The 16,013-nt window shown below is 42.5% G+C and overlaps 1 protein-coding gene across 1 annotated transcript in view; it reads right to left on the bottom strand.

Annotated features, from left to right (window-relative positions):
• Positions 1-2,631: 2,631 nt before the first annotated feature.
• papss1 (3'-phosphoadenosine 5'-phosphosulfate synthase 1) overlaps positions 2,632-16,013 on the bottom strand; it is a 52,492-nt gene continuing 39,110 nt past the window's right edge. The window contains exons 10-12 of the mRNA XM_080195305.1: positions 12,378-12,646; positions 6,887-7,116; positions 2,632-3,877 (exon numbers count right to left, since the gene is read on the bottom strand). Of these exons, the coding sequence (XP_080051431.1) occupies positions 3,739-3,877; positions 6,887-7,116; positions 12,378-12,646 (638 nt within the window). The 3' untranslated portion in view covers positions 2,632-3,738. The remainder of the gene's footprint in view (positions 3,878-6,886; positions 7,117-12,377; positions 12,647-16,013) is intronic.

The following is a 16,013-nucleotide window of genomic DNA, read 5'->3' as shown; positions in this document are numbered from 1 at the left end:
GAACAGCATGATCAGTGCAGGCTTGGAGGGCCAAAGGGATTGTTCCTGTGCTGTAATTTTCTTTATTCTTTGTTTAGATTAAGCCCGATCAATATTTGGACTACATAAGTAGCTGGGCCTGCATATCAAAATCTCTGTTAGCCCTTGATCACGATTGAGAGATAAAAGTACAAGATGATTGCAGACGCTCATGAGAAATGTTTTGAGAGAAGAATATCTATCCATGCAACATGGAGGCAGGAGAGACATGTAAACATTGTAAGAAGCTAAACTTCAGACAGTGCAAGGTTAAGAAGTCAGTTTCGGAAGACTCCAAGTCAGTTTCGGAAGACTCCAAGTCAGTTTCGGAAGACTCCAAGTCAGTTTCGGAAGACTCCAAGTCAGTTTCGGAAGACTCCAAGTCAGTTTCGGAAGACTCCAAGTCAGTTTCGGAAGACTCCAAGTCAGTTTCGGAAGACTCCAAGTCAGTTTCGGAAGACTCCAAGTCAGTTTCGGAAGACTCCAAGTCAGTTTCGGAAGACTCCAAGTCAGTTTCGGAAGACTCCAAGTCAGTTTCGGAAGACTCCAAGTCAGTTTCGGAAGACTCCAAGTCAGTTTCGGAAGACTCCAAGTCAGTTTCGGAAGACTCCAAGTCAGTTTCGGAAGACTCCAAGTCAGTTTCGGAAGACTCCAAGTCAGTTTCGGAAGACTCCAAGTCAGTTTCGGAAGACTCCAAGTCAGTTTCGGAAGACTCCAAGTCAGTTTCGGAAGACTCCAAGTCAGTTTCGGAAGACTCCAAGTCAGTTTCGGAAGACTCCAAGTCAGTTTCGGAAGACTCCAAGTCAGTTTCGGAAAAGATTCTAAGTCTTCCCAAAGTGATGGCGAGCAGAAGGGCTCATAGTAGATACCAATTCAGTGTTGTGTTGCAGACTCAATGAGTCACCTCAGTCAAGTATCTGGGCTTTGTATGGGGGAACTCATATTTAACTGAATGAGGCTTAGAGGCTGAGTGCCCTTGGCTCTGGGGTGTTCCCAGGCTGAGAGGGGATAGGTGGGCACTCCTGCCTGGTGATTGTCGAGTGGTGTCCATTCATCGATTGCCATGGCATCTGCATGGTGTCACTAATGTACTGGGGCAACGCTCCAGAAGCTCATGCTACCAAATAAACCTGTTGGACTTTAACCTGGTGTTGTGAGACTTACTGTGCCTACCCCAGTCCAATGCCGCCAACTCCACATTGAGGCTTAACAAGAAATAGTGATAACCACTGTGGCACAGCGATTAGCACCGCCATGGATGTGGGTTCGACTCCCGGCTTGGTCTGTGCAGAGTCCGAACATTCTCCGTGTCTACATGGGTTTGCTCCCACAGTCTGAAAAATGTGCTGTTTGGGTACATTGGCTATGCTAAATTCCCCCTCAGTGTACCTGAACAAGCACAACAGTGTGGCAACTAGGGCATTTCCAACGTAACTTCATTGCAATGTTAATGTAAACCTACTCGTGACACTAATAAATAAACTTTAACCTTGCTGACCTGAGCCAATAATCACCACCACCTTCAGTCTTAATTTGCTTGGGGTCTTGGAAATGGAGAAGGCACTTACACGTGGAGAAGTTCCCTGGTGGAAGCAAGTTTGAAATCTTTCATGGGGTTTTTGATGGAGTCATACCTGTGAGTGGACACATCACAGAAATTAATCATCTATCTGATGGTTAAAACTATCTAACAAGTGTTTCGCTTTTCTGTCAGGTAAACTGCATCGCCCTATTCCATTCAACTAGGTTTGGGTTTGTTTAAACATGCATTTAATTTTTCAATTTAATAGTTGCTTTCAGTTAAATACTTCTCAGTCTAGGTTGCTCACATTGTCTGTCAGCAGCTTTTTAAATTTCTTTTACAGGATGTGGGTGTCATAGGTTGGGCCAGCATTTGTGGCCCATCCCTAACTGTCCTCCATTTCAGAGGGCATTTGAGTATCAACCACATTGCTGTGGCTCTGGAGGCGCATGTAGGCCAGACCAGGTAAGGCCTGCAGATTTCCTTTCTCAAAAGGCTATTAGTGAACCAGAATTTTTTTTTTAATGTGACAATTGACAATGGTTTCATTCTATCATTCAACTTTTAATTCCAGATTTTTTAACAAATTCAATTCAGTCATGGAGAGATTTGAACCTGGCTCCCCAGTTTTAGCCCATGTTCCCCGGATTACAAGTCCAGTGACAATAGCACTGTGCCACCACCTCACCAGGAGGAAACAGTCAAGCTGCAGAGCTTCCGCATTCAGGAGGAAGAAGAAACCGATGTGCCAGAATATCATAGTTTAGTGCATTTGTTGTAGTTATTTATTACAGACAATTATGAACAAAATCCCCATTGCTTATAGCAAGAGTTATCGAGTCAGAGACACAGAAAAGGGGAGGGGCGAGGGGGGTGTGAAGGGGTGAGGGGGGTGTGAAGGGGTGGCAGGAGAGGAGAGGAAAGAGAAGTTGAGAGAGGACAGGGATCGGCTTGGTTGCAATGGTCTCCAAACAAACAGAAGGAAAATTGTTAGGAAACCTTTAATCATTTCACTGTCAAAATTTAAAGATAAATTTTAAAATTAAAACTGAATACTAAAACAGGTCCAAATGAATCAAAGATCCTTAAACTGAATGGAACAAAATCTTTATTATGCAGGCATAAACAGACATCAAGTGCACTTTCTGATGCCAACGGATGCAACAAGGCAACTGTAACTAGTAAATCTACAAATTACATTACCAATCATGCCACAAGCATACCACTTGACTTTACTACAATCATAATCCAACATTTTATAGGTTTGGAAGTCTCAAGAGTTTTCCCACTGCACTCCCACTCACCCACTAAGAATGGGAGATCTCTAAACTTCACTGTGAATGCCTCTGTTCATTGAGCTTCATGGAAAGTCAACCCAAGCAGTTGGCACAGAGACAAAACCACCTGTAAATTTCAAATCGTACCAAACTCTAAATCCAACTTTCACCACCTGCAGATCATATTAACTCAATGACCGAGGCAATCTCTGCAGGTAGAGGGCACAGCAGCTACCTGATTTGAAGTGCTAATGACAGGTATAGGTCGAGCCACTCAGTACGACCACTCAACAGCTGGCAGTCATAAATGAAGAACAAAAAGTACACTTTTCATTCGCCTCTTCTTCAGGCCTTCGTGTAATCAGATGCATGAGGAGTGCATGTCGGAGAGCTCTCCCACCCTCCCAAAGTCACCAGAACAAAAGATTAAATAAATTCCCAAATACAAGATTTGAAGCAGAGAGGATTGGGGGTTCAAAGAAATCCAAACCTATCAATAATGTACACCCAGTGACCAAATATAGAATTGCAGTTAAAATTTCAGAACAGTTATAAACGAAAGCTAAGCGATTTAATGTTAATCAAGCGACATCCGTAAAATTGTTCCTGTTGCAAATGCAACCCGTCAAATGCCCTTATGAAATGTATGAAATTTTCTCGGCTGGCATGGACTGGAAATGCCACCTTTTAAATAAAGGAATAAAAACAAGACAATGCAAAGAGAAGTCAAAACTCTCCAGGTCCTGATACATAATAAAGCTTATAAGACTTGTGCAGACAGTGATGTAGCTTAAGAAAGAACTCAGATTCCTAACTAACACCAGTGAAGTTGTTGGAACACCTGCTGTGTGCGTGCGTGCGTGTGTGTGTGGTCCCCTGCTATCAATTAAAAGAACTTGTGCGTCTCATTGCTGCTCCCAGTTAGGCCTTCTCCATGGATTTGTAATATTCGGTTAGGACTGCCCACGCTTTTGGTGCCATGAAGCCTTCTGGCGGATTCACTCCTTCCTGCGCTAGCTTGCGCATGCGTGTTCCAGAGATAAAGTCAAAATCTGTGTGGCTTTAAATGAGAAAACAAAATGCAGGAGTTAAAGAGAGAAAAAGGAACTAACTCACTCAGTAAAAAATGCATTCACACCAAATCCTTTATTTTTAGCTCTGGCATATTTATTTACTTTATTTTCAAATCAAAAAAGGCAGTAACCAATTTATATAATGGGCTGGGTGAGACCATAAGCTTCCATAGTATGCAGTGAAAATAGTAATGTCTTTACAGTTAATTCACTGCAGCCCTTTCTAAATCATCTCTGATGAGATCATTTCCCTCCTGAAACATCTTTCTAAAGACTTTATTTTTTTGAGGCTTTGTTAGCCTCTAATTTCTTCTCCTCTTTCTCTCGTTGTGGTAAACCCTGGTTTACAGCTGAAATGGTGGGTGGGCAATCTGCTCCTCGAGCTCTGCCAGTCTGACTCTAAGATCGCCTGCTAGGAGGCATGCAAGAGCAGTCCGATAAGGGCCCTTCCTAAATGAAAGTGCCAGACATGCAGCCCCTGTCTGAATAAAATAACATAGCAGAGATTGAAAACTACTATTTGCATTCTTCACCATCACACACTTCCCTGCTCCAAATTTACCACTTTATTCAGCAGGATGGCACAGTGGTTAGTACTACTGCCTCAGTGCCAGGGTTCCATTCCCGGCTTGGGTCACTGTTTGTGGGGTGTTGGCACATTCTCCCTGCGTCTGCGTGCATTTCGTCCGGGTGCTCCAGTTTCCTCCAACAGTCCAAAGATGTGCGGGTTAGATTGATTGACCATGCTTAATTGACCCTAGTGCCAGGGGATTAGCAGGATAATTATATGGGGTTACGAGGATAGGGTCTGGCTGGGATTGTGGTCAGTGCAGACACAATGGGCCGAATGGCCTCCTCCTGCCCTGTAGGGATTCTATGAACCTTTTGTGAGATTTTGTTTTTTTAAAAAAAGCAGACGACTTGAGAACCTTAAGATGTGCATTTGTCTGTCACAAACCTCAAAAGTTTTCACACCAATTATTCATGTAGCCAGTCATTAAATGTAGAAAATGTTTTGGATTACAACACACTATTTGCATTCCATAACAGTCTTACAGAATCTGAGGGAGGGGGTGGGGGTCATTTGATTCATCGTACTTGTGCTAGATTTTGAAGGCTTTTTAATTAATTTAAACTTCCCTGTTCTTTTACCATAGTCTTGCAAAATTTTCCTTTTCTAAGTATGTTTCCAATATTGTATATAAACAGTAAAATGTAGCTCATGTTGTAAGATCATAAAAGGGGACATTTTTACAATTGCGCACTATTTAAGAGATGGCTAGATACAGCACTTGGGGCAAATGGGATCAAAGGTTATGGGGAGAAAGCAGAATTAGGCTATTGAGTTGGACGATCAACCATGATCGTGATGAATGGTGGAGCAGGCTTGAAGGGCCAAATGGCCTCCTCCTATCTTGTATGTTTACTCCTGACAAGAGAGTGGTGACATGAAACTGGCTAATTCCCTTAACGATTCATGCCTCAAACCAGGCATTGCTCTAAGCGACTGTCTGAGATTGATTTTATCCACTAGTTCCGTTTGTTGGAGATTGTACTTTTTAAATAGATTCTGTAAATAGACTTTGCTTGCTTTGGTGCTTCCGTAGGTGTTAGAATATTGCTTGATGGCAAGTCCTTTCCACCTCCAAAACACTGGCTGATACAGTGGTGCCATTAAATACGACGCACAATTATTTTTAAATGATCCATGGTCACAAGAGCTTTCAAGCAAATCGCTCTTGCATGAATGGTGCCATCTTTCCTGCTAACCAGGGGGCCACTGATTATAGAACTCCAACTAATATCTGTGTAGCTTAGAATGTCACTGTACACAGAAATTGGAACTGCGCCTGCAGTACCTTAACTCCCAGTATAGTCACTTAGGGACATGGGAATGAGAGAAGGCTGTAGAGGCCCTTGGGGCTGTCTGACCATTCACTTAGATCATCCAAACCTTATCCGGCTTATGCAAACCTCAAGTCCATTTCATAAAATCATAGAATCCCTACAGTGCAGAAAGAGGTCATTCAGCCCATCAAGTCTGCACCAACCACAATCCCACCCAGGCTCTACTCCCATAACCCCATTTACCTTAGCTAATCCCCCTGACACTAAGGGGCAATTTAGCATGACAGATCTGCCTAATCCGTGCATCGTTGGACTGTGGAAGGAAACTGGAGCACCCGGAGGAAACTGCACAGAACGAGGAGGACACAAACTCCACAGAGTGTCCCAAGCCAGGAATCGAACCCTGGTCCCTGGCACTGTGCCGCAGCAGTGCTAACCACTGTGCCACCCTGCCATCCCCCGAAAAGACATGAGTGAACCAGATGGCTTTTTCCGACAGTCGACAATGGTTTCATGGTCATCAGTATATTCTTAATTCCAGACTTTTTTTATTGAATTCAAATTCCACCATCTGTCGTGGCAGGATTCAACCCAGGTCTCCAAAACATTAGTTGAGTTTCTGGATTAATAGTCTAACAATAATAACACTAGGCCATCGGCTCTCAACTGCTCACCTTTAATCTCCATCCCTTGATTCCTTACAAAAAAAAATATCCACCTCCATCTTAAAACATTCGCCTGACTCTGTATCCATTTCACTGCAGGCATCTACCGCTCCGAAGGTCCAGGACATGCATCAGTAAGCAGGAAGATGATGCTTCAGAATCTACCATAATATTATGTTGCACTGGATCCAGTAACCCAACTATTTGAGTACAATATGACAATGAGGAAGAAGCACTGAACAATGATCTGGTTGTAAAATCAGTTTGAAATGTGTAATAAAGCACAAACATAGCCCTCCAATTTTGTCTTGAAGTAACAGTTGCTTTCAGCTGGCCCAGGAGGTTGAACTGCTTTAGAATATTTCAGCTATTAAAGTTATCGCATTTGTCCTTAATTATTTCTGCCTGCACCAGTCCAAGGGGAGGAACGCGCAACTTCTGAAATTGCATATGTCATGCACTGAATCCCATAGCTATACTTACTGTTCAGGGTCATAATAGTCCATGCATTTCTTCACCTTGTTATAGGCCGCGACGCGGAATGGGATGATTTCCAGTGACAGCAAGCCTGGAGCCATGGTCAAGACCTTTGCCCCGTGTGTTGGTTCATACAGGTCCTTCTTAGTTTCTGGATGAGGCATGCCTGCAGGGTCGCGGCCCACAATGTAGAAATTAGCACCTGCAATCATGCGGGCCCTGCAGTGCCACTGGACCTGTGACCATAAACATGCGAGGTGTGAATTAGACAACACAAACTTGTTTTTCTTTCATTTTTGTACCTTGAGAAAAAAAAACTAAAAGAAGTGGCAGCCCAAATTTTGAAACTTCAAGCCTTTGTGGTGTAACTTTTTCTTTGTGATCTGGCTGCAGGGCTGCTCACTGGCCACAGATAATGTGCAAAGGATCTAACTCAATTACCATCACATTCATGACTTCAACTTCCTACTGATTTCTTCAATGTTCCATAAGGAGGTCGTGGCCTGAAATGCTGTTATGTAGCTGCTGAACTTGGTCACACTGCATAAAGGGAACATTTATTTGAAATAATCTGTTCTTAAATATGAATGCAATCCTTCCTGAGTCTTAAGATGTGAAACTTTTTTAAAAAAATTAATTGATGGGATGTGGCCATCACTGGCTGGGCCAGCATATACTGCCCATCCCTAAGTGCCCGTGAACTGACTGGCTTGCTAGGCCATTACAGAATCAAACACGTTGCTGAGAGTCTGGAGTCATGTGTAGGCCAGACTGGGCAAGGATGGCAGATTTCCTTCCCTTAAAGGACATAATGAACCAGATGGGTTTTTTCTGACAATCGACAATGGTTTCATGGTCATCAGTAGATTCTTAATTCTAGATATTTTTTATTGAATTCTAATTTCACCATATGCCCTGGTGGAATTTGAACCCAGGTCCCAAGAGCATTACTCTGGTATCTGGATTACTAGTCCAGTGACAATACCATTGTACCAAAGTCTCTCCAATGTATGACTGGAAACCTAACCAGTAATGCTTCTCACAGGACGAGGAAACAAATGCTGAGTATAAAGCTAGCATGCTCCACAAAGCATAAGACGAGAAAATATTCTCAATCCACCAGCTAGTGGGGCAGCACGGTGGCGCAATGGTTAGCACTGCTGCCTCTCAGTGTCAGGGACCAAGGTTTGATTCCTGACTTGGGTCACTGTTTGTGTGGAGTTTGCACATTCTCCCCAAGTCTGTGTGGGTTTCCTCTCACAATCCAAAGACATGCTGGTTAGGTGTATTGGCCGTGCTAAATTCTCCCTCAGTGTATCTAAGAGGCACCAGAGTGTGGCGACTAGGGGCTTTTCACAGTAACTTCATTGCAGTGTTAACATAAGCCTACTTGTGACTAATAAATAAACTTCAGCATTAGTTTCTCTAGTTGCCCATTTGCCCCCAATGGAAATGGAGCATATGGGTGAAATTAGTCTTAACCAACCACGACTGACAATCCAACATTTGAGGTGTAGTCTGGCCAGAGAGCTGCAGCTTTCTCTTGGCTTCCTCTGGCTTGTACTCTACAGTTCTGCCTGTATGGTTCAGCATTACCTTGACTCAGGTGGTCCCTGAGCCAAGCATCACTGATAAAAATTCAGATATCTAACACAAAATCATTCCTGGTCACAATTCAACAAAAGAAAGATCTAGAGCAGCTCAGTGTCTATGCAGCAAGATGAGGATTTTATAAAATACTTCATTGGAAATATCTTTTATACATTGCCCAATTTTCTTTCCATGGAAGCTACAGGAAATGGTCAATTGTATATACCAGCTCTCTCAGGGACATCTGAGCCAATCCCACTCAATTAGGTCTGCTGATTACTGATCCACTTCGGACGGAGAAACAGAATGGCAGAGAACTATTTCAATGGCGATAGATGGGGAAATGTTGACATACAAAGGAACCCAGTGCCCTGGTACAGCAGTCACTGAAAGCAAGCATGCAGTTATAGCTGGAAGGCAAATGATATGCTGGAATTATAAGCTAAATGGTCATCCTTGGGTATCTTGATATCCAAGAATAGAGAATGCAATGAGGAGGAAGCAGGCTTGAAGCCTGGTTTAAAGGTAAAATCTCACTGCAATCAATTCATAACCATCCATGTTGAATGTGTTAATACAACTTTTGAAACACAAGACAGCTCCATCTTCTTCAAATAGCGATTTGCTTCATAGATCTGCAAAGCTAACTTACTCATACCTGGCAGTGAATTGAACCTTATGCACAGGTTGTTAACTGCAATACTATATATGCTGCAAAATCTAGCATCACAGCAGAGGAGCTGATATTTATTCAGCTTTTGTCAGCCTTGGCTCAGTGGTAAAACTCTCATCATTTAGATGGTCATAGCTCATGCCCCATGGATCAAACTCCAGCGACCTCAGCAAATAATCCAGGCTGATACTTTGGTGCAGTACTGAGGACTTGTGCTGTACTGTCAAAATTGTCACTTCTTTGGGATGAGACATAACACTGAAGTCCGTTCTGTCCTGTTGGGTGGATGTAACAGATTTCACGAAACTATTTGAAGAGCACATTCACCTAGTGACCTGGCTAACATTTGTTCCTTAAATAATACTCAAAACTGATTAAATAAAACAACGAAAAGTGAACACTCAACAATTCAAGCAGCAGAAGCCTGTTAATATTTCAATTTGATAACCTTTCATTAGCACTTACGTCCTGAGCCACGCGCATCATCATTGTTTGTGGGGTCTTCCTGTTTGTAAATTGGCTGCCACATTTTTTACACCACAACCATGACTACATGAGCTTTGCTAATTTCCTACCCTACCTCCACCAATAATGCAGAGACATTGATAGGATGCATTTGCCCATGGCCTTTGAACCAATCAGAAAGTGAATTTTCTACCATTTTGCACTGTAGGTGTGAAATGTCCTGTTTAAGATGCTGTTTTGTTGTTCAGGCCCTTCAGACCCATCTGCCATCTGTACAGACTACCAGCACAGGATGTGAAGACCGCCAAACCCACAAATTTGGCGGCGTCAAGAAAGTTCTACCACAAACTATTCTGGAAATGGGACTTTACCACAAATTCAACAACAAAAAAAAACAGGCAGCAGACGGCTTTGATTAATCAAAATCTATGCTTGAATTAGGCCATGTTCTATAGCGGCAGAGAGATTGCAAGCCCAATCAAACAGCAATTCACACATGTAACCAGTCACTTGTGGGCTGGCAGCCTTGGAAGTTATTCTAGAATTTAGTATCTGTGCTCTTAATGCTAGTGTTTGTTCCTTCTCATAGGAAAAGTACCTAAGTGAGACATGATAAAGCTTTGAGAAACTACAAGGAATTGCACATGTGATCTAGTCAAGCATGCTGTAATCACTCTAAATGTATTCCCTGTTTCTTAGATTACCCAACATAACACTTAATGTTTAGGAGGTGAACAGGAAAAGACCAATCACATTATCTAACAGAGAACACATCAGAAAAACATCAACTCATCCCAGCCCAAGATGGCTACATATGGATCTCTCCACTAGTTATCTGGAGGTAATTGTTTAAGAGAAGTCCAAGAACTGGTTCTTCTATACTTGAGAGGCACTTATGTAAAACTATTAAGATATCGCTACGAAAGTGTCAAGGATGACACTAAAGGACTGCAATTAGGGGATTGCTTCACAGCTCCATGGTTATGAAGGTGCTACCAGGCAAAGGCTGTTTGTCACTCCAACTCATTTTTAGCTCCATTTCAATGTTCAAACAGCAGCAGCAGACTCTGAGGAGCTATGGAAAACTGCTCAGTATCAGTACAAAATACCCAGACCCATTCGTCGAAGCTTGAACTCTTTTGCAGTATTATTCGCCACAATGGTGCAAGTAGGGTAAGTAATTATTTTCTCGGGACCTAAACTACAATTTTCAACTCTCCCATTTGCTTAGAAAGTGATTTCCTTCAGTTTATAACGCAATCTTCAGATTAACTGACGATCTTTCAGTAATTGCATCATTATTAATCTGTGTCACAACCTCAACATATATGCATTATGTGGTAAAATGTTCATTTAGGAAGATCCCACTAGAAATGCTAATGTGGGAATTTATATTCAAGATATAGGACTTTAAAATGGAGATTGAGATATGTCCGATCAACCCTGGGCCAATTATCTCCTGTTCTCTAACCCTGCCTTACTTGGTCTTAACTACCAGTAACACTGTGGGAGGTCAACTAGTGTCATGCAACCTATCATCACTTTGAGAGGTATCCAATTAATCCCAGCTTGTTACCCTGCTACACTTTCCTAACACTTTTGAAATAAAGTCATGTCTTGTAATATTCCCGTGGGTCCCTGCGAGGGCTATGAGTAATAAGCTAACCTAAAATATTATAAAAAACATATTTAACAAGACATTAGATGCAGAACACCACACATTTACCAAGCATGCATCTGTAATAATAACATAAATCAAGTAGACTGTCTCCAATAACATTTATGCCTTCCAGCTGCTTAAGGACTGCAAAAAAAATAAGGGTTTTTAAAGAAGTAAACACTAACACTACTGTTTGCAGTTTAAATTGCCCATTTAGCTTCTTTTGTGGCCTTTTCCTCTGGGAACCACTTAAGTGCATCTTAAGTTTATTGCTCAGAAGAGTATCAAATAAAGTTATCTAGGGGTCTTGGAAACTTGGCTGCCTTGGCAGGTGAAGCACAGCATATTCCCAAAAAAAGTCGACACATTTTGGCAGAGGGTTTTACATTGAGCTTTCAATAAGCAGTGGCAAATGTAAATTGCTAAACTTCATTGGAACACCACATCTGGTCAGTATCATGCCCTCATGCAACACTGAGGTCAACACTGAAGTGAGGGTGAGTCAGTCAAATCTTGGGAATGTAATGTGCCCTCTTTCTAGAAGCTTTTAAAATTAATTGCTGGTGCCTCTTACATGCAAATTAATCTGGAGATGTTTTAGGGGAGAAAAGATACTGAAGCATTGGTCTTATATAATACATCTTAAACATCGCAGAACACTTCCCAAATATTCATTTTTCAAATAAGAACTCAACCTACTCAATTCCTGCCGAGTTGCGAAAACGTACAATTTATACAATATTTGATGCAAATGCATGGGCTTTGGAATTTAGAAGACTGCTGAATTGAAGCATACAGGAAACAAGTTTGCGAAATGTTCAGCTTTACACAAACCCAATGATGGACAAGCCCAAAGAGTCAACAATGGGTCTCAGTCTGTGTTGTAACATTCTACGATTACTACAAATAAAAGCAATGGCCTCCCATTGGGCTGAAAGCGCAAGTCTACATTACAAGACTAACCAAAAGCTTTGAAGAAAATATTAACCGTAACACATCAAATAGCACAATACCATATGATCTTAGGCTTGCTGCTGCAGACAACTGCTTCAAAAGATAATTTCCTTTCCTGCCCCCAATTTGTAATGATAGAGAGGAAAAAAAGTCACCTCAGTTGGTCCAGCATACATCATGGGAGATGGGAAGATGGCCACGACAGTGGACTCTTGTTTAAGTATCCTCTCTTCCAACACGGCAGCATGCTGCTTCATTCTCCATATTAAAGGTACGTCATCATCTTTTGTCCAACCTCCCAGTGGGTGAAGAAGAAGAACGGGACGCCTATAGCCACGTTCAACCAGTTGCTGAAACGTGTCTTGCATCAAAAGAGCATGCCCGTTGTGCACTGGATTGCGTAGCTGAAATGCGAAGACGGCATCTAGAGGATTAAAAACAATTAGGACATATTTACCTCACCAGAAAGATTTATTTTATATTTAAAAAAATATACATCATTACCACTCCCTGCAAACAGTCACCAGAATGGTCTACAGTAGAAGCCAGTAAAGCTCCTTGCTATAGCACATCCAGGGGATATGGGCATACTGACGAGGCCGGCAATTGTTGCCCATCCTTAATTAGGAAATGGTGTGGCAAGCCACTCAGTTCATGGGCAATTAGGACATAAATGGATAAATAGGAAGAAACTTTTCTCCTTAGCAGAGGAGTCAATAACTAGGAGTTCATTGACTTAAAGCAATGGGCAGGAATTTTAAGGAAAAACTTCTTCACCCAGTGGGTGGTGGGAATCTGCCTGTAAAGCAGGAATCCTCACAACATTTTAGTATTCAGATGAGCACTTTGAACACCATAACACACAAGATTATGGACCAAGTACTGGAAAATGGGATTAGAACAGATAGGTAGGTGCTTGATAGCCGGATCAGACAGGATGCTCTATGACTCTAAGGTACTCCAAACATAAAACAATTGTGTGTATGTGCACACGCGCGTGGCAGGGGGTGGCGGCGGTGTCTGTAGTCTGTAACACTACAGACTAACCACACCTGACGATCTTCCATAATCTGAAAGCCTCATTTGTCCCAGTTGATGTGCAGCCACTGCGATTTGAACATGACTTCTTCCACTTTCTGGCTATACTGTTCGACCTTTTATAGGCTTTGGTGATTGCTGATCCGCACTATTTGGGCAAATGCACTAACGCTTTTAAGTGTCACCCTGCCTCAATGGAAGGATGAAGTTTTCTGCCCCACTGCAAAAATTAAAGTGTGACAACGCAGTGAAGGGGTGGTGGTAATTTAGCATGTTGCTGTTTATGGGAGTTTGTTGCGTATAAATGCCATGCTTGCCTAGTAAACAGTGACAGCACTTCAATATTAATTCAGTGGCTGTGACTCACTTCAGGATGCCCCAGGGACATGATGAATGTCATATAATGCAAGTTCTTTTATTTCAACTTCCTTTGCTACTCTTGCATCATTTGTGGGTTTACACTTTGCCAAGTTTCCCCTTCTATTTATAGTGACTTCCCCTTGTCTGTATTAAGTTTTGCTCACAATGGTTTTACTGGCATATTTTGGCCAACTCATTTTGCACCTTCTGAGATATCACCAGAAACCTTTGTCCAACTTGAATTTCTGAATACAAGTCAATGAAATGAAGATAGCAGTTCCAAATTTAACCCTGGAGGTGCCACTCAGCTCTCCCCTTCCCTCACCCAACATGATGAAAACTTTGTTCTATCCTCCAGTCAATTTTTCAATTACTCTGAAGATTTAGCCTGATTCTATTACTTGGAATTTTCATGGTCTGATCCTCATGATGTGGGGCAGTCTTGATCGGACAGTTGGTCTTTCCCTGTCCGTCAGGTTTCATAACTTTGCAGTGTGACAAAAAGCAGTGGTCTTAGTTCCCAAGCCAGTCCTTTTCTTCAGATGAAACTTCTTGCTTCTCTAATGTAGTCCATTGGTGAGCGAGTGCAAAATGCTATCCAATTTGAGACAAAACCCTGAAATTGAGACCGTTTAGAGTCTGAGCACTCAACTGGGAAACTAAAGTTCCTATTCTGCTTCTGGTATCGAGAGGTCGAGTTCTGCCCTAGTATGATTGTTTGTGAGAACCAGCACTACACATGTTTCTTTCTCATGTCAAGTTTACTCATCAAGAAGATCATATCAAGCACCTAAGACCTAAAGGTTTGTAAGAAGATGACAATGAAGAGCACCAAAAAGTCAGCTTAATCGAATGAACGGCTTACAAGAAATCAGCAGGTGAACGGGTTCATCCTTTTCCTAAGTTCCGAACACCATTAGCCCCACTTTGGAGTTTCTGACCTGAATTTTAACAAAGTGTTTTATGAAGCCCGCCTGGGTCATAAGTTTTGCACTTTGAATTTGGCTAGGATAAGCATGAGATGTTTCACCTCAAATAGGAGGCAGAGAGTGGGGGTCAATGGGTGCTATTCGGATTGGCGGATGGTGACTAGTGGAGTGCCCCAGGGGTCGGTGCTGGAGCCTCAGCTATTTACTATTTATATAGATGATCTGGAGGAGGGAACCAAGTGTGTGGTGTCGAAATTTGCTGATGACACCAAGATTGGTGGAACGGCAAATTGCGCGGAGGGTGTGGAGAGTCTACAGAAGGATCTAGATAGGCTGGACGAATGGGCCAGGAACTGGCAAATGGAATTTAATGTTGGCAAGTGCGAGGTGGTCCACTTTGGTAGGAATAATGGTAGGAAGGATTATTACTCATGTGGCGAAAAACTGCAGCAGGCGACGGTGCAGAGGGACCTCAGGGTCCTTGTGCATGAGTCGCAAAAACCCAGCCTGCAGGTGCAGCAGGTGGTCAGGAAGGCAAATGGGATGCTGGCCTTCATAGCGAGGGGGATTGAATATGAAAGTAGGGAGGTCTTGCTGCGGCTGTATAGGGCATTGGTGAGGCCGCAGCTGGAGTACTGTGTGCAGTTTTGGGCGCCGTACTTACACAAGGATATTTTGGCCTTGGAGGGAGTGCAGAGGAGGTTTACTAGGCTGATGCCGGAGTTGAAGGGGTTGAGCTATGAGGAGAGGCTGAATAAACTAGGCTTGTACTCGTTAGAGTTTAGAAGAATGAGGGGAGATCTCATTGAGACATATAAGATGATGAATGGGATGGATAGGATAGAGGTGGAGAGACTCTTCCCGCTCAGAAAGGACAGTAGGACTAGGGGGCACGGTTTAGAATGGAGTTGAGGAAGAACTTCTTCACTCAAAGGGTGGTGAATCTCGAATTCTCTGCCCGTTGAAGTGGTGGAGGCTACCTCGCTAAATATTTTTAAGACGTGGGTTGATGGGTTTTTGATAAGAGAGGGGATTAAGGGTTATGGGGAGAGGGCGGGAATGTGGAACTGAGCCACGACAGATCAGCCATGATCTTATTGAATGGCGGGGCAGGCTCGAAGGGCTAGATGGCCTACTCCTGCTCCTATTTCTTATGTTCTTATGTTCTTATGTTCTTATATGATTCAACTGTCCCATTGGGGAGCTTTTATCAAATAAAGTTTATTTTGGAATATAGTTGACATGTATGGAAAGGAAATTGGCAATAATTTTTATCAATCAAACAAAAACAAAACAACCACAATAATGTACAAGTCTTAACTAATATATCTAAAGTGTTCCAATCAAGCAAAACTTTCCATTGACAAAAAACCCTTTCCACAGGTTTAACATGGCAAAGACTAATGCTCACATGATACTGGGACTGAGTCCTTTGGATGAATGCTGCAACCCTCAAGGCACACA

The sequence above is a fragment of the Carcharhinus amblyrhynchos genome, chromosome 1, assembly GCF_965287045.1.
Source record: "Carcharhinus amblyrhynchos chromosome 1, sCarAmb.v2.hapA, whole genome shotgun sequence".
In the NCBI taxonomy this organism is placed as follows: domain Eukaryota; kingdom Metazoa; phylum Chordata; class Chondrichthyes; order Carcharhiniformes; family Carcharhinidae; genus Carcharhinus; species Carcharhinus amblyrhynchos.
Note: the sequence above shows the minus strand (reverse complement) of the source record. Positions and strands in the feature narration are given on the sequence as shown.